Consider the following 19,927-nt stretch of genomic DNA (forward strand, 5'->3'; position numbering starts at 1 on the left):
ATCTGTCACCCTTTGAATGAAGTTGTTTCTGTTCATCTCAGTCCAAAACAGCTTGCCTTTTTGTATGAAACTGTGGCCCCTTGTGTGAGACTCTTTCTGCATCTACTCTCTGTATTCCTGTAAGAATTTAGCCAGTTTCTATGAAATTGTCCCTCAGTCTTCTAAACTTCAGAGCAAACAGGATCATTTTCCTCCGTGTTGTCTTATGGGACAATCCCACCATCCCAGGAATGAGCCCAGTGATCATCCACAGCAATCCCGTTACATCTTTAAGGCAAGGGGACCAGATAGTCCACAATACTTTAGATGCAATGTCACCAGTGTACAATACTGTTGAATTAAGAATTTTTTGCTGTTGTACTCAAATCCTTTTGTGATATAGGCTAACTTATCATTTGCCAACTGAATTACTTGTTGCACCTACCTACTCGTTCGCAGTGACTTATGAATAAGTTTCTTTGGATATCAACACTTTCTAATCTCTCACTTATTCAGAAATAATCTGCAACTCTCTTCCTCCCACCAAGGATACCCTCACACCTATCCACTTTATATACCACTGACCATATCCTTGCCCACTCAGCGTGTATAAATTCCCATAAAGGCTTTTTTTTCATCCTCCTCACAACTTATAGTCCTATCAGATTTTGTATCATCTACAAACTACACATCTAAATCATTGACCTAGATTGTGAACAGTGTGAGCCCAAGCCTTGTGGTATCCCACTGATAACAGTCTGCCAGCCTGAGAAAGAACCATTTATTGTGTCTTTTTTTACATACTTAGAGGAATTTCTACAATCCAATTTGGTTTTGTTTTGATACTTTCCATTTAAATTCTATTTTATTTTTCTTTAGTAAATTATTGCTCTTGTTTTGCTAAATTCTAGAGTTCTCCAAATGCTCAGGCTTATGATATTTTTGACAAATCTATGAAGCAATTCCCCTTGATTTAACATTATCTGGCATTATGTGAGGAAGAGGCAGGAACGTGGATATGAGAAGTGTTGGCTCAGTCATGATTCTATTGAATGGCGGAGCAGGTTGGAGAAGCTGAATGACTCCTGCTCCTATTTCTTTGGTATGATGACAACTACATTCCCCTTGCACAAGGCATCTCTAATTTCTTGAACTGTGTTATATTCTGCTTTGCCACAACTGTTTGGCAAATATATCACTCTTTCCAATGTTTCCTACCCTTTCTGAGCAGTGGCTCTGTGGTTAGCATGGTTGCCTCACAACACTCGGGACTCTGGTTTGATACCAGCCTCAGGCGACTGTGAGGAGTTTGCACATTCTCCCTGTATCAGTGGAGGTTTCTTCCATCAGTCCAAGGATGTGCAGATTAGGTGGATTGGCCATGGGAAATACAGGGTAACAGGGACTGGGTAGAGGGGGGTTGGGTCTGGGTGGGATGCTCTTCAGAGGGTCAGTATGGACTTGTTAGGCCAAATGACCTGCTTCCACACTGGAAGGGTTCTATGATTCTGTTGCCTCCATCCAAACAGATTCTGCATGCTGTTCTTCTCACCCAAAATCCTCTGTCACTAAGTCAGAGATCTCATCCATTCCTTTCAGAGCTACCCCACTTGATTTTCTGTTGTGCCTATTCCTCTTTTAATAGTCAGTTCCAAGTCATTTTTGTCCTGCTGCCAAATCTCTGCAATCAAACCATACCCTTTTAACTTCTAATGCCATCAATTCACCTTTCGTTTGAATGCTGTGGGCATTTACATAGCATTTTTAATACTCCTTTTCAACATTTCTGCAGTTTGATCCTGCTTGATTCTGGGACTTGTTTCTGCTACTGCCCCTTTTCATTAATAGCTTGACTGCTTCTTGTGACCAGTTTTGTTTTTATTCTAACTGAATTCTCTTGCTGGTTCTCATCCCCCTAACAAGCTCATTTAACTTTACCCAATAGCATGAGCTAATCTGCCAGCAAGGATATTGGTCCCAGTTTTAGTAAATTGGAAACTGATTTCCTTGTGAATGTCTCACCTGCCCCAGAAACTGGTCCCAAATGCCCAGAAGTTGAAATCTCTCCTTTCTGTGCTGTTTTTCCAGTGACATGATCATTTGCTTCCTGTGGCAGTGGGGGTACTTCCTTTTAGGTGATGGTGGGAATAATTCTGGGATTAATGCCTTAGAGATCCTCTTTTCACTCTCTTGCCTAGCTCTCTTGATTTTTCATAAAGGACCTCATTCCTCTTTCTATCTATCTTATTAGTGTCAATGTGGACCATGGCATCTGGTTTTTCCTCCTCTCCCTAAAGAATGTCCTGAAGCAAATCTGAGACCTACTTGACCCTGGCACAGGGAGGAAAAATACTATCCTGGAATCATGTCTGTAGCCAGTGGCTGTCCCCTTAACTACCAAATAATTTACCACCACTGCCCTTCCAGTTTTCTGCCCCACTTGAGCCATTTCTGGTGCTGCAGCTTGGCTTTCATGACATTCCTTTGATGACCCATCACCCTCAGCATTTGAAATGGAAAATTTTAATTGGTGAGTGAGATAGACTAGGGGACCCCTGCATGACTTACCTGGTCTACCTGTACTGTCTAACTGTACATCCATTCCTTTTCTGCCTGCATGCTGTTAATCTGCTGTGTGACAACTTTGTTAAGCATACTTTCTTGTCTATTATCATCATCTTGAATGCACAATTGTGACTCCAACGGCAGTAGGAGACCACAGTAAAGTTGTCTAGGCCACATTAAGCAAAGTTTTCTGTAACCAACCTTTCAATCTTTCCTGAAGATGTTAATGTTTCAGGCATTGAAGAGATTGCTCGAAAGACATTTTGCTCGGAAATTGATATGTCAAAACACTGAGAATAATGCTCACTTTGTGAACTTGAATGAAACTTATAATGACCAGTTGTGATTGAATATTCTCATTTTACTTGTCACATTCCTATATTTTACATTTCCATAATTTAACCTCAACGTTTCCTTGTATCTTCATTCAGCCTGGTATTTAAGTATATTCATTAAAAACCCATCATCTTCATGAGACCTGCCTTCTCCTCTCTTGACTCAGATTCTACTTTGGATGGTAATTTGAATTAAGACAGGAGGCATAGTTTTAGAAAACAATTCGTTGCAAACAAATTTCTTACAGAGGATGAACGTGATAAAAATGGCTTCATTAACTGGAAGAACTATACAGAAAGTATTCCTTAATCTCGCCTTGAAGGTTTTCTTTATACATGTGTGGAAATTGTGTTCAGTTTTGATGCTTTCTGTTAGATTCAGAACATGAAAATGTGTTGAAAAATATGTCCTTTAATTTTTTGTTGAATGACAATGCCAATTCAGGGGTTTTGTTACTTTACTAGAAATATAATTCTTTAGATTTTATTCAGAGATAATCACAGTTTGGCCCAGGTAACACATTGTGCTTGTATGGCAAATGGAGATTTTTAAAAATGCACCCACTATCTGGCTGATACACATATAAGAGTAATGTAATTACTCAGGATTACAAAAGTTTCACCAAAAGTTCAAACATTGAGCATTCTCTGATGAAATAGAAACAGCATTTCATAATTTATTTGGAGACAGAGAGTGATAACCTTGTGTTGAGGTGGTGATGAAATTCTTCAATACAGTTTTGCCAATACATATTGCTAACCAAACAGAACTGTTAAGTAAATGATAAGTTCTAGTGAAAGCATATGTGACTAGATAACCCACATGTGCCCAGTCTCTTGAATACAGTCAGACACTCCTTAGCTATTTTGCTTTACCTTTGCTGTGTCCTTTTCAATTTGATTTCTACATTCATTGTCAAAATATTCCATGAGTCTATTGTAAGCAGTGATCATACTTCTGGTGTTTTGCTGTTGATTGTCAGTAAAGATGTTAACATCATTAGAAGTAGAGGTTTCAATTGCATCTTTGCCCAATCACATGATTGGGTAGAGCACAACTTAGGTATGTAACACTGTTGACTCTTACATGATTGTGACGCCATTGTTCCTTATGGCATATTCAGAAAAGCACCCTACTGCACCCATCTTTATTTCCGACATCAATCATTCTCATGGCCCTCCCAGACAGTACTAGTTTTGTATGCACTTGTGCTTTGAAATAATGCTTACTAGGAACTGAATTCAGGCCATCCACAGTCGGTTAGGTTAAACGCAGTGACAGCTCTTTAAGAAAACATATATTTGGTCAATCCAGGCTAGATTTAAATCTGATAATCAATGGCTAGTGCTCTCTAGTTTCGCTGCCTAGCCCAACCCTCCCAGAAACACTGATTATTTTCTAATTTTAACATTGATCATCTTGCCAACTAAATTTAGATTGAGCATTTAAATCCTGATTAGTTGGTATTAAGTCTTGTAATGGAACTAACGAGTCACTTCAAGCTCAGGCTAGTTGTTTAAATGTTCCAGAGAAGCTGGTCTTTAATGCTTTTTACATTGTTAGATGACACCCCCACCCCAAACCAAGCAATATAGAACTTAAAGATGTTCATATCCTGATATTGACAACATAAAATCTGTTTTTATGTGAACCTTTCAGGAGGAAATCTCGAGATTGACAGCACTGCAGCCATTGGTTCATAAGCTGACAGAACAAGGAGCTGAATTAAAACAGAAGGAAGAGGTGCCCAAATCTTTAACGGCTGATATCAAGGCCTCTACCAATCATTATGACCAAGTTCTTAAAGCTCTGCAGGCTGAAGACAAACAGTTGAACTCCCGTAAGTGATTTTATGTGTTCAGAATGGATAAGCTTAAACATATATGAGAAACTAACCTGAGCTGGTAAACGGTATGTGGAATTTTCTCCAATCAAAGTCTTTCCAAACCAAAGTAAGACTTGCAGAACAGGTTTTCACCAAGTAGAATTGAAGTATACACGTTCTAGTGTTTTTTCCCTAAATCGTTGCCGAACACTGAACATTGAAATCATTCAAATGGGAGAGAAGCCTGTAATTATTTAAATCTATATTTGACAGACATTTCATCACTTGCAGCAGAATGCACTTATCCAGAGTTCAGAAGCAATATGCTGCTTCTTTCCATTCACTGCTATCTTTTGTTATATAAAGACACTACCACAATGCTGTTGCAAACCTTTAAATTGAAATCCTAATTAACGTCATTGTTCTGATTTTTCCCAGACACCATTCTTACTGATTTAACCTTGGTGCTTCAACCCAATGTTAATTTTATCTTTTCCCTCCTACAACTTCTCTTTCACTGTTGACCAAAGCTTATTGTTTCCTTTGATTGATCCTTCATTTCCTTCCCTGCATATCCACATCCATGAGAGCAATCTCTGAAATACTTTTGAAGCAGTTTTTCAAGTAAGCAGTCCGAAACTGTATGCAGTACTGTAGATGTGGCCTCACTAAACTGTCTATATATGCAGTAAAACTTCCATATTCTTAATTATCATTCCCTTGGCAATAACCAACAACATTACATTTGTCTTCCTTATCAATTGTTGGATCTGGATGGATAACCTTCTGTGCTGAATGTACCAGAATCCCTCAATCCCTCTATACTAGTTGTACAAAATGCTGCATATCTTTCACTTTTAGTGATATAAAACTTTTCTAGTCTTTCTGCTAAAACAGGACAAGTTCGCATTTACCCACATCATAAACCAGCTATCAAATTTTGCCCAGCTGCTTCATCCACCTATAATACTTCATTATCCCTGCTCTTTACTTATTTTAACTCTCTTGCAAACTTCTTCAGATTGTATTTTTCCCCTAAATGTTTTGTCCTTTCACAGAACATATTGTTTATTTTACTTCGCGTCTTTGACTGTGCAATCCTGCGAAACTGTGTACAACTGGGTCAGATTGTCTTTGAGTCCCTTGTCTGTGCTAAAGTATCAATGTGGTAGGAGTGTAACAATTTATTATTTGAGAGTGGTGGGTCAAATTCTAGTATTTAGATCCTGAAAATGAATTATTTGAGCTAAATGTCTGCACACTTGCACAGAACCATTTAAAACAATTTGGCAGTTGCTTATCTTGAGGTCACATATAGCACTAAGGTTTGCAAACATATAGGATTAGTCTCAGAAAATTTCCTGGGAAAGGGATGGAAGTTGATGGCTCGGGACAAGTTTGTAGCAGAAACTAAAGACAATAGCTTCAGTCTTCCTAGTATTTAGTTGGAAGAAATTTCAGTTTTTCCTGTCCTGGATATTGCACAAACTATCAGACAATATCAAGACAATGAAACTATCAAAAGACGTGGTGGTGTGGTCAAGCAGGATGTTTATATTACACAGCCGGTAACTGACACTGGTTTCCAGATGAATGCACCAAAGGATAACCTGAAGGTGAGGAAGGGTCCAGGGATTGGAAGGTAACTGGTCAGAATAAGGAAGAGAATACTTTTTCATGTGACAGCAGATGACTGCAATTGCATCCAACTAGATTGCAATGGAGAGGTATTGGAGGAGGAGAGTAGGCTTCTCACACTATTTGAGATGAGGATGGAGACGAGTGAAAGAAGTTTAAGAAATGGTCATTGGATAAACATGTGGATGAAAATGGCATAGTGTCGGATAAATGGTTCCACAGGTTGGTGCAACATCGAGGGCCAAAGGGCCTGTACTGCACTGTAAAGTTCTATGCTCTGAATTAATTTTTGAAAGAGAAAATAATGTGGATTGTTAACTTTGTGTTCCAGGATGATGCCAGACTTTTAAGCAGATTTTTCAATCTTGGACAGGACCCTCATGGTTCAGTCAGATCTGGCATTGAATGACTGTTAGATGTAGGAGCAGAATTAACTCATTCTCCTGACTTCTCGCCTTAACTTTTGAAATCTTTACTAATTACTAATCCAGAACCCATCCATCTATCTGTCTGAAAGGCACTCACTGACTTGGCCTCCACAGCCTTCTGCAGTACTGAGTTCCACAGATTAGCCATTCCTCTTCATCTCAGTTCTTAAGTCTCTTCGCTCTGTGCCTTTGAGTCCTAGTCTCTTGTACTAGTGGAAACATGTTCTCCATGTTCACTCTACCCATTCTTCTAAGTATTCTGTAAACCTCAATAAGATGCCTCCCAACTCTCCCCACCCTACCACTAATCCTTCTAAACAGATCCAGAGTCCTCAACCACTCCTCCTATGAGTAGTTCTTCATCCCTGGGATCATCGCTATCAACCTCCTCTGGACCCCCCTCCAATATCAGCACATACTTATGTATGGGGCCCAAAACCGATCATAATACTCCAAATATTGTGATTTGATCAGAGTCTTGTAAAACATCAGCAGTACCTCCCTGCTCTTGGACTATAGCTATCTGTAATATTGCATTTGCCTTCCAAAATGCTCACTAAACTTGCATATTAACCTTGAGAGTCATGAAACAATATTCCCAATTCCCGATTCCCATTGTGCTTCAGATTTCTGAAGCACATTCCCATTCAGAAATTAGTATACACTTCTTTTCTTCCCCAAAGTGTGCATAACCTCACATTTCTGCACATTATATTCCATCTGCCACTTCTTTGCCCAGTGTCCCAGTCTGTCCAAGTCCTTCTGCAGCCTCCCTGCTTCCTCAAAACTACCTGTCCATGAGCCCATCTTTGATCTGCAAACTTAGCAACAATGCCATCAGTTCCTTTGTCTAGATCATTAATGTGTAACGTGAATAGTCCTGGTCCCAGTACACTGCAGAGTTTCACTAGTAACTGGCTACCACACTGAAAAAAAACCCTTTATCCCCATTTTCTGACAGTCAGCCAAATCTCTATCCATGCCAACACCTTGCCTCTAACACAATGGGTTATTATCTTATTTAGCAGCTCCCTATGGGGTACCTTCTCAAAGGCCTTTTGGAAGGCGCAGAAGTTAGCACTGCTGCCTCACAGCACCAGGTCCCAGGTTCAATTCCAGTGTCAGGCAACTATCTGTATGGAGTTTGCACATTCTCCCCGTGTCTGCGTGGGTTTCCTCCAGGTGCTCCGGTTTCCTCCCACAGTCCAAATCTGTGCAAGTCGGGCTTTTGCCCGAAATGTTGATTTTCCTGTTCCTTGGATGCTGTCTGAACTGCTGTGCTTTTCCAGCATCACTCTAATCCAGAATCTGGTTTCCAGCATCTGCAGTCATTGTTTTTACCTAGGTGAATTGGCCGTGCTAAATTGCCCATAGTGCCACATGCATTAGTGGGAGGGAAATGGGTCTGGGTGGGTTACTCTTTGGAGGGTCGGTGTGGACTGGTTGGGCCGAAGGGCCTGTTTCCACACAGTAGGGAATCTAATCTCATCTAATCACTGGCTCTCCTTTGCCAAACTTTCTCCTTATCTCCTCTAAGAATTCCAACAGAATTGTCAGGCATGACCTCTCCTTGACAAAGCCATGCTGACTCAGCCTTATTTTGACTTTTTGGTTCTGCTTTTAAATTTAGCCTCTAGCTGTTCATATTCCCTCAGCAGAGCCATTTTCCTCTGTCTTCCTATTTTGTTCGTACTTACATGGACCACAGCAAGTGGGTCTGTCCCCTCTTGTTCTGAGTTCCTCTGAAGACCAGATGAGATATCCTGAACCCCTGGTGTACAGACTTTTGGACTCTTGATCCTGTCCACAGAGAGCAGTGTCTATTTTGCTGACTATGCTATCTTGGGAGATTTGTGTAACTGGAGAGGGTGAGAGGTGAATGGGACAAACTTCAGAACAATTTGAAAATAAGGATCAGAGTATTAAAATCAAGGCAATTTATAAGTGGGAGCCATATTGGTCACCTTGTCTCCTACTTTCCATTATACTCTCATTTAACAGTTGTTTCTTTTTCTCCCCCATTAAAACTCTACCTTGTTATCCCACAGATACATTTAAGAGTAGAAAGTTAAAACAAAAAGGAAGTTATTTGTCCAACAAAGTATTTCCCATCACAGTAAAGCTATTTTTTACTTTGTATTCAAATGATGTTTGGGGAATTAAATCAAATAAGTGAAAGTTGTGCAGAGATTGTAAGTGAACCTCTGCAGAGAGAACTTAGTTTTGTACCCCCCTCCCTTTTTCTCAAGTATGAGTCTATGTGCACATGCAGTTTATTTGGGGTCATTTAGCGGGACAAGGACTGTAGTCTATCATAATTAAATATGCTTTCATCGAATTCCTACAATGTAGAAGCAAGCCATTCAGTCGATTGTGTCTCAACCAATCCTCCAAGGAACATCTCATTGAAACCTACTACCCTACCCAATAACCCTGCATTTCCCATGGTCAATCCACTGACTTGCAAACCTTTGGACTTTGAGAAGAAACCTACGCAGGCATGGAGAGAAGGTGCAAACTCCACTTAGACAGTCAACCGAGGCTGTAATCGAACCCAGGTCCTGAGCACTATGAGGTAGCAGTGCTTACCACTGAACCACCATGCCACCCAAATGAGACAATCATTGTATTTTACTAAAGAAACCCGGTAAACAGACCTTTTATTTAAGTGGCCATTAGAAATAAGGTCACCCTCCTGTCCTGGCACCTTCCCCTGCCACCGCAGGAATTGCAAAACTTGCGCCCACACCTCCCCCCTTCACCTCCGTCCAAGGCCCCAAAGGAGCCTTCCACATCCATCAAAGTTTCACCTACACATTGCTCCTGATGCGTTCTACTCTACATGGTGGAGACTGGTCACTTACTCGCAGAGTGCTTCAGAGAACATCTCCAGGACACCCACACCAATCAACCGCCCAGTGGCTGAACATTTCAACTTCCCCTTCCACTCTGCTGAGGACATGGAGGTCCTGGGCTGCCTCCTTCGCCAGTCCCTCACTACCCTACGCCTGGAGGAAGAACTCCTCATCTTCTGCCTCAGGACCCTTGAACCCCAGGTCATCAATGTGGACTTCACCAGTTTCCTCATTTCCCCTCCCCCCACCTTACCCCAGTTCCAAACTTCCAGCTCAGCACCATCCTCATGAGCTGTCCTACCTGCCACTCTTCCTTCCCACCTATCCACTCCACCCTCCCCTCAGACCTATCACCTTCACCCTCACCTCCATCCACCTATTGTACTCTCAACTACCTCCGTTCCCCCCCCACCACCCCACCCTCTCCTATTTATTCTTCATCCTCAAGGCTCCCAGCCTCATTCCTGCTGAAGGGCTTTTGCCTGAAACGTTTATTTTCCTGCTCCTCAGATGCTGCCTGAGCTGCTCTGCTTTTCCAGCACCACTCTAATCTTGACTCTGATTTCCATCATCTGCAATGCCCACTTTCACTTAATCCAAATAAGGCTGTCCAGTATAGATAATCTTGACAACTGGGGGAAAAAAACTGCAAGCTACTCAGTGTCCAGTTTTGGAACTATGTTGTCATTCCTTCAGTGTTGTGTGATCGAAATCCTGGATCTCCCTCCGTAATGGCATTATTGACGTCCTTACCAATTGCAAAAGCTGATTGCCACCTTCTCAAAGGCAACTCGGGATAGGCAATAAACGTGGTCTAGCTCATATCACGTAAGTGAGTTTAAAAGATAATTAATGTACTGACATATGGAGTAGAGGGATGAAAATAGCATCATAGCCCTGCGTAGATTTAACAAGCAGTTTTGAAATTAATAGGACAAAGCCAGAGAGATGAAATTACATTTTGTCCTTTCACTGATGTTTAAAAGTTGGAAGGATGTCGGTGTGAATAATAACTTTTGAAAGGAATGTGAGTATGTCAGAACCCCGAGTAAACTGTAATTCCAAAAGTGATTTTGTTTTGAAAAAAGGTGGTGGGGGGGGGGGGGGGGCGCGATACATCCAAAGTGTTGATTAATGTATGTTTAAACAAATTTAATATAAATTAAATTACCACTTGGAGAGAGAGTCGGAGTGAGAGAGTCCAGTGGAGTGTCACACCTAGTGCTCTGAACAAAGTTAAAAATCCCACAGCACCAGGTTATAGTCAAACAGGTTTACTTGGAAGCTCCTTTATCAGGTGGTTGTGGAGTATAAGGTCATAAGACACAGAATTTATAGCAAAGGTTTACAGTGTGATGCAACTGAAATGATATGTTGAAAAATACCTGGATTGTTTAAGTCTCTCATCTTGAAGAATGACCATGTTGGTTTCAATTCTTTCATATGTAAATCCCAGAACTTTTTTCAAAAGTTACATTCTCAAGTGAACTTTAACAATGTCAGCTCAGAGAATGCATTGAAGGTGTGAGGCTGTCTGTGCCCCAATGTTCAGACTGATTCTATTTCTAAAAAAGGGATTTACAGAATCTTGTATGGATTCATGCAGTTTTTTAAATCAAATAAAGGCAATTCCGCAAGTATAAATTCACCCCACAAACTTGTATGTGTGCGTGTGTGGGAAATTTGAGTGTCTGAGAGTGTATGTGTGTGAGTGTCCGTAAGAGGGCATACGTGTGGCTGAGTGTTGGGATGTGCATGTGTGAGCCGTAAGAGTGTGAGTGTGTGCGTGTAGTGCCATGGGGTCACTTATAGTGTGACATGAACCCAAGGTCCCGGTTGAGGCCATCCCCATCAGATGAGGTATTTTTCAGTGCATCATTTCAGTTGCATCACACTGTAAACCTTTGCTATAAATTCTGTCTTACGATCTTATTCTCCACAACCACCTGATGAAGGAGCAGCGCTCCAAAAGCTAGTGCTTCCAAATGAACCTGTTTGACTATAACCTGGTATTGTGTGATTTTTAACTTTGTCCACCCCAATCCAACACCGACACCTCCAAATTAAGATTGGGATTTGATATCAAGCGATTAACTTGATAATGAGACTGACAATTCCTGCTGAACACAAGGCCCCCTTGTGAATGTATTCCCATACTGTAGACACATATTGTGTTTTTTTCCCTTTGAGGTGTTGGTTGGCTGTGAATGTCACCCCTATGTTGCTGATAAAAGGATTCTTTCACTGAGTGCGAAAATGCAACCACCGAGGAAGCCAGACACAGAAAAATAAATAAGTAGAACAACAAAGTTACTTTCTCTCACCCTGCTGGAATTCAGTTATGGTTGAAAGGAATTTAAACAGCGGCATCTCAAACACGCTTCAACACTCAGAATCTTGAAATTGGCAGTTCAGCAGTGCTGACAATTACCTCCCCTCCAGCAGCTGTAGCATGAAATAGTCTGCTCTTTGTGAGCAATTAAGAGACTGATCTGCATATCTGTTCTTTTTTAACTTTGATCTTTTTGGGCTCAGCACTTATTTCCAATCTGTGCATATGTGTTCTTCTCAAAAAAAAAATGGGTCAAGGAGAAGGGGGGAAAGGATCTGTTCTCAAAGTAATGTTGTTGCGAACAATCAAAGGGGTGAGTGAATAATGAAGGGGACCCGGTTCAGTCCTGTTCATTCTGGAGCTTAATAATTTGGTGTATCCTATTTGGAACTGTAACAAACCGGAGCATCTTGTCCAGGGTCTGGGCAGAACGATAACATTTTTATAAGGTAAAATATTGCAGTGTTTGAGGAAGAGCAGGGGAGTGAAACAACAGGATTCCTCTTTCACAACCCATATACTATTAGGTCAGCCTTTTCAAAGAGTTGATTAGATTAGATTCCCTGCAGTGTGGGAACAGTCCCTTCGGCCCAACAAGTCCACACCAATCCTCCGAACAGTAACCCACCCATGCCCATTTCCCTCTGATTAATGCACCTAACACTATGGACAATTTAGCATGGCCAATTCACCTAACCTGCACATTTTTGGACTGTGGGGGGAAACTGGAGCACTCGGAGAAAACCCACACAGACACTGGGAGATCGTGCAAACTCCACACAGACTGTTGCCCAAGTCTGGAATTGAACCTGGGTCCTGGCACTGTGAGGCTGCAGTGCTAATCACTGAGCCACCAAGCTGCCCTAATGTAGGCACAGTTTGTTGAATGAGCTTTGGAAGTCTCTTACTCAACATCGTTCCAGAACTGCTGACATTTGAATAATAGCTGGCATCAAATATTTACCGAGAAAGGATTATATAAAGGCCCTGATGAAATACAATAAGTAGAGTTTCCTAAATCACAATAGTCTCTACACGCCAACAGCACTTTGTGCCTCAAAATGCTTTGCAGTCAATAATGTGATCATGGAAGGTGTTCTCCTAAGATCAGTTTGTTTCCCCCCTGACTAGGGAGAAAGGACTTTCCAACACTTTATCACTTGGTCTGTGGTATGAAATGGTCTGAAAGTGACAACTATTGAACAAATATGCCTGACTCTGATGGTAATGTTCATATTTGGTCAGAATGATGAATTGACATAACATAAATATGATGCAGAGGAGCCGGTGTTGGACTGGGGCGGACAAAGTTAAAAATCTCACAATGCCAGGTTATAGTCCAACAGGTTTAATTGGAGTTACTGGCTTTCAGAGCGCTGCTGGTGAAGGAACAGTGCTCTTGAAAGCTAGTACTTCCAAATAAACCTGCTGAACTGTAACCTGGCATTGTTAACTTTGTAACATAAGTAGTGTCAATAGCATGCCATTTGGTTGTTTGGACCTGCCCGATCATTCTCCATCATAGCTGATTTGATCATGGATTCATCTTTACTTTTTTGCCAGTAGTCTTGTAGCAGTTCATCTGGCTAACCCAATATTATTGGTAAATATTTAATGACCAAACTCAATGGGATTGAAAATTCCCTAGATTAGTCATCCCCGGGAGAAGAAAATCTTCATCTAAGTTTTAAATAAGAAGCCCCCTGCATTTAAACTGTGCACCCTATTTCTAGACTTTTCCAATGAGGAAAAACATCTTCTCAGCATTTACTCTGTCAAACCCCTCAGAGGCTCTGATGCTTCAATAAGATTATTTCTTATCATTTTAATTCTGAGGAACATTGACGCAACCTGCCCGATTTTCTTCATATGATGGTCTCTTTATCCTGAGAAGTAGCCTCTTGAACTGCCATTGCAAGTATCAGTCTCAGTCCAAATTCCTCTTCAGACACAAGGAGATGTCCTTGATCTGCCACCTAGCAAGCAACACAGAGCTGTCACAGTTGAGAAGAAGGCCATTCAATCCATCCTGCTCCATTGGCTCTCTGTGTATTTTAACATAGTGCCCATCATCTATCTTAATCCTCTAACTCTACATAATGTTCCTAATTGGATCATCATCCAATGCCCTTTTGAATATGTCAATTGAACCTGCCTCCACTACACTGAACACCAGACCCTAATTACTTGCTGTGTGGGTAAAAAAATAAGTTTTTCTCACATTTGCCACATTTGCAAAACATTTTAAAACTTTGCCCTTTGATTCTTGATCAATTTAAGTGAGAACAATTTCTCCCCATTTACCCTGTCCAGGTCCCTCATGATTGTAAAACTACTATCAAGTTTCCTCTTAGTCTTATCCCCAAGGAGAAAAGATCCCAAGTTTTCAATCTGTCATCATAACTTATCTTTTTCATTCCTTGAGCCACTCTCAAATACCTCTGCACTCTTTCCAATGTATTCACATCCATTCACATAGTTTGGCACATCAAACTGTACATAACACTCCATCTGATGTTTAACTAGTGTCTTATGAGTTCATCATCACCTTGTTATTGTGCTGTATGTCCCCCTCAATGAAGCCTAGAAGACCGCACACTGTATTAACACCTCTCTCTACCTGTGTTGCCACTTTTTAATGACTTGTATGCAAAAAGAAAGTCAGTGATTTTTGCTCCTGCACACTCTTTAGAAAAGTATCTCTTATTTCAAAGTTCTTTGTAATGAAGTGCATCACCTTGCACTTCTCTGCATTAAACTATTATCTTCCACCCATCTGCCATTTCTACCAATGTGTCAATGCCCTTTTGAAGTCCTCCGTTAATAATTCTCCCAAGGTTTGTGTTATCTGCAAACTTTGAAATTCTCTCCAGCACTCCAAAGTCTAAATCGTATACTATATATAAAGAGAATTGAAATACATCTGGGGAACTCAAATACAGGTGCTTCCTAGTGCAACAAATATCTATTGAACATTACTATCTGTTTCCTATTTCTCAGCTAGTTTTGTGCCTGTATTGCTTCTGCCCTGTTATCCCAAGAACAGAAAATTACCTTACAAATGTGTTGTGAGGCACTGTGTCATATGCCTGTTGGAAATCCATGTTCACTGCAGCAACAGCATTACTGTCATTGACCACGTATGTTACCACTTCAGTAATCTCCTCCAAGTTAATTTGTCATGATTTTCCCTGAACAAATGTGTGCTAACTCTTCTAAATCAATCTACACATAATTCTATCCCAAATTGCTGGGCCACCTTTGCAATATTTTTGTAGAAGGGCACACTGTTTGCAATTCTCTTATCCTCTGCCACCATTCCCATATTCAGGGAAGATTAAAAAATAATTACTTGCACCTCTGCAATTTCTACTTTCACTTCCTTCAGTATCCTAGGATGCAGCTCCTGTGGTCCCAGTACCCTATCAGCATTAAATAACAGCAGCTTATCCAACATAACATTCTTATTAATTTTAAACCCTTTCAGTGCCTAATTTTCCTCTTTTCTCACCATGACCTGGGCAGCACCTTCTTCATAGCTCAAGACAGATGCCAAGTCTTCATTTGACACCATAACCATGTTTCTTGCCTCTAAGCATAAATCTCCTTTTTGGTTCCTTATTGGTTTTACTCCTCCTTGTATCGCCCTTTTACAACATTGTTAATTCACTGGTCCTTGCAGCCAAGTATATATTTTTCCCTAAAAGATGTAATCTCCTATGATTCCTGCATTTTATTTTAGTCTCCAACTTGAATGTCCTCCTGGAGCACTGTGCTGTGCTCAGTGTGATTATTAACCCATCATTAACTACCAAATGAAGGGCCGGGACTCTCTCAGTGTTATATTCTAGAAACCTAGAATTGCCTTGCATGTGGTCAAATCTTCCTGTTATTGATAGCAGACCAATCTGAAGTTCTTAAGATGTGTGATTGTTTCTGCTTGACATATTACATTGTCTGGAGCTCACCTTCAACTCGAACCCTGAGCTGTAGTTCCTTGAGTTTACTGTGGACATAGTTACTCAGGATCATGTTGGTGTCCATTATTACCTACACAGCACTTGCCCTACCATCTCTCATGTGTTTACCTCCGTAAGAATTTAAATGTTGAAATGTGACTTATTGTTTATAATTTTAATGATTACTTTGACGAGTTAAGTTATGAATTCCATGAGTATTTATCTGTCTCCAGTCCAAATCATGCACACGCTCACTGAACTAATATTTTGAGATCTCTACTTTTAGGTATTGTTGTCTCTTACTTCTCTTAACCTGCTTCTTGTTTTTATGAGTTGTGCTCCTTTTATCTGGCCTCTGTGGTATTTACAAAACATCATGGGCTAGAAATCTGTCTCAGATAATGTTCCAAAATGGGTGCATTTTGATCAGTTGAGGTTTATATGAAGAACTTGATACTTCGTTGTTTGCAAAGGTACTAAATACTAGGCACTATGATCCCAGTAACCTTAACATTAGAGAAATATCAAATCCCAATCTGAAAACTGACTTGATTGACCTAGCTTTGTCTTTTTCTAAACCAGGTCAGTTAGGTACTGAATGCATTCACAGCAGTCTGTAAGTATGCTAAAGAATGGTACAACCTCTCTTCGGAACATAGGAATATTAGATAAGAGCATTATCCATCTTACATTGGAGAAAAAGGTTGGGACGTTTCCATTGCAAACACCAGAAAATGATTCATACTTGCATTATTTCTTTAATCCTAACATAAGGCTATTGTGAGATTTGAAAGGATTCAGAAAGGATTTACAAAAGGATGTTGCTGGCGTTGGAGGGTGTGAGCTATAGGGAGAGGCTAAATAGGCTGGGGCAATTTTCCCTGGAGCATTGGAGGCTGAGGGGTGACCTTATAGAGGTTTGTAAAGCCATGAGGGGCACGGATAGGTGAATAACCAAGGTCTTTTCCCCAGGGTTTGTGGGGGGGTCCAAAACTCAAGGGCATAGATTTAAGATGAGAGGGAAAAGATTTAAAAGGGACCTCAGGCAACTTTTTCATGCAGATGGTGATGTATGAAATGAGTTGCCAGAAGAACTAGTGGAGGCTGGTACAATTATAACATTAAAATGACATCTGAATGGGTACGTGAATCGGAAGGGTTTAGAGGGATACAGTTCAAATGTTGGTAAAGACAATGAGTTTAATTTAGGATATCTGTTCGGCGTGGGCAAGTTGGAAAGAAGGTCCTTTTTCCATGTTGTGCAGCTCTATGATTCTAAAATCCAAATTTCTTACTGAAACATTCACCACTCTTGTGACATACAGTCATGGGCACACAAGCATGCTGATCATATTTCTCCTGGATGTTTCTGTGTTTCAGTGAGATTGTTGTCGCTAGCCAATCGCACAGTCTTTTTCCACCTTTTATTGTTCACATACCAACACCCATACCTAAGTTTCAAAGAATGTAAAATTTCATTATACAAAACACATGTAAACAAACGGACTTCCAGATTTCAGGTACCAGAATACCAAGAAGAACTCAAAAAACATAAATAAAACCATGTCTCTCCCTTCTGAAAGCACGACGTGCAAGCTATAAATTAAACTTAAACTTGTGCATTGTTCCTGACACTGCATAGAACTAGTTAATCTGATATTGTCTCGGTCCAAGATAAATTTCTCCACCAATTCCTTCTGGATTTTGTCATTACTAGTGATCTCTTGCAATTTTGCTTGATGAATTTTTAAACTTTTCAAAAGCTCAGCTTCATTTTGAGCAGGCCCCCTCTCTAATTACATACACACAACGCCGAAGGTGGTAATTTCTTTACTCCCGTCCCTCATCCTGTGTAGCTTCATGACAAAGATGGGAATCCTTGCTGGAACCCATTACAACACCCAAATTGGTCCTCAAATATTCATCAGGGACAAATGCACGATAGCTGTAAAGATGGCAAAAAGTGAGGACTGCAGATGCTGGAGATTAGAGTCGAGAGTGTGCTGCTGGAAAAGCACAGCAGGTCAGGCAGCATCTGACGAGCAGGAAAATCAATGTTTCGGGCAAAATCCCTTCATCAGCACTATTGTTTTTTCCTGCTCCTCGGATGCTGCCTGACCTGCTGTGCTTTTCCAGCATCACACTCTCAGCTGTAAAGATGTGCTGCTTTCTGCCACACTGGGGCGGGGTATTCAATAATTTTGCTTGAGTCTCTCATTTTTAATTAAAAGTTCATTTGCACAATGTGATGTGTCTGGCCAGGCCAGTCTTTAATGCCCATCCCTAATTGCCCAGAGCAGTCAACCACTTTGCTCTTGGTCAGGGGTCAAAACCAATGATATTCAATTATCCATTGCCTCTTTAGGATATCCATTTATTTTCTAAATTTGTTTGCACTCCTGATTCAGATTCGTTTACCCAATGAGTTAACAGCGGAAAAGCCACCTTGACCTCCATAGGTCAATGTGTAAATAAGAAGCATAATCCCACCTGTTATATTGAGAGAATGTACAAGAACCTTATACAAAACTTTGGGCTTCATGAAAAAGATGCAATATAAATGCAAATTGTTTTTCTTTTGTGTCTCGAAACCTGATAGAATGGTTTGTACATTGCAAAAATGTAACAAATTGCTGTCAAACTTGCTCAATATAAATTATTGATTTGTTCATCGTTCTGACAGGTTCTGAAACTGCATCACACTTCACAAAATGCTATGAATTTGTTTCACAAACACAGTTGGAGCAAATTATTTCACCTCCGGAGAATATCAGCAACTGAAGCTGCTCAATCTGGCAGTATCTGTGAAAATCAATTAGGTGAAAGTGGGTACTACAGCTGCTGGAGATTAGAGTAGTGCTGGAAGAGCACAGCAGGTCAGGCAGCGTCCGAGGAGCAGGAAAATTAACGTTTCAGGCAAAATCCTTAATCAGGAATGAGGCTGGGAGCATCGGGGGTGGAGAGATAAAAGCATTTATTTCTCTACCCAGATGCTCCCAGCCTCGTTCCTGATGAAGGGCTTTTGCCCGAAACATTGATTTTCCAGCTCCTCGGATGCTGCCTTACCTGCTGTGCTTTTCCAGCACTAATTTTGATTCACCATCTGTGAAAAATCCATTTGTCCTGATGCTGCCAGACCTGTTCGAGTACTTCCATCATTTGCTGCTTTTAATTCAGATTTCCAGAACCTGCCATATTTTGCTTTTGATTTAGCTTTGCAGCAACTCCATCACTTTTCAAAATATCACAGACCATGAAGTGAATAAAGGTCTCTTTGCTTCTTCAGCAGAAGAAAGCAGATTTACCATCTAGAGTCTGGATTGAACAGATTCTTGCTATATTAAGCTGTCAAAAGCTAAGTTGGCATACTCTCTGTTACTTTGCCTGTGTTTTGTGTAGTTAAAAGAAAGCACTTTGATTAAATTTGCTGCAAAACCTCTAACCAAGTTAATTACAAAATGCAGCATTTTGTTTCAAGGATCTGTGTAACCTTGACACAATGAAGAAAGGAGGAGGAGTAGGCCATTTAACCTTTTAACCTGCTCTGCCATTCAATATGTTCACATCTGATCATTGAGCTCAGTACCCTCATCCCACCCTCCCTCAGTATCCCTTGGTCCCTTAACGCATAAGAGCTTTATTTACCTCTTTCTTGGAAACACATGATTTTGCCTTGTCCACTTTGTGTTGGAAAATCCTACAGGCTTATCTCTCTCTGGGTGAAGAAATATTTCCTCATCTCAGTCCTGAAAAATTTACCCTTTATTCTTAAACTGTGATGACTGATTCTGGATTCCACCCCCCCCCCCCCCAAAAAAAAAATCAGGATCATTCTTCTTGCATTTAACCTGTTAGAACTTTAAAGGTTTCTATGAGATCTGCCCCTCGTTCTTCTAAACTCCATGAATACAAGACCTACCAACTCAATCTCATCTCATATATTAGGCATGCCATCCCAGGAATCAATTGGTAAACTTTCTCTGCACTCCCATTATAGCAAGAACATTGTT

The 19,927-nt window shown here is 40.6% G+C and overlaps 1 protein-coding gene across 16 annotated transcripts in view; it reads left to right on the forward strand.

The window, feature by feature from the left end:
- Nucleotides 1-19,927, forward strand: part of dmd (dystrophin) — a 1,983,813-nt gene that overhangs the window by 863,498 nt on the left and 1,100,388 nt on the right. For all 16 annotated transcript variants that reach the window (XM_072585000.1, XM_072584994.1, XM_072584999.1 and 13 more), the window contains one exon: nt 4,540-4,720. In XM_072585000.1, coding sequence (XP_072441101.1) covers nt 4,540-4,720 — 181 coding nt within the window. The remainder of the gene's footprint in view (nt 1-4,539; nt 4,721-19,927) is intronic.

Source organism: Chiloscyllium punctatum, chromosome 15 (genome assembly GCF_047496795.1).
Source record: "Chiloscyllium punctatum isolate Juve2018m chromosome 15, sChiPun1.3, whole genome shotgun sequence".
In the NCBI taxonomy this organism is placed as follows: domain Eukaryota; kingdom Metazoa; phylum Chordata; class Chondrichthyes; order Orectolobiformes; family Hemiscylliidae; genus Chiloscyllium; species Chiloscyllium punctatum.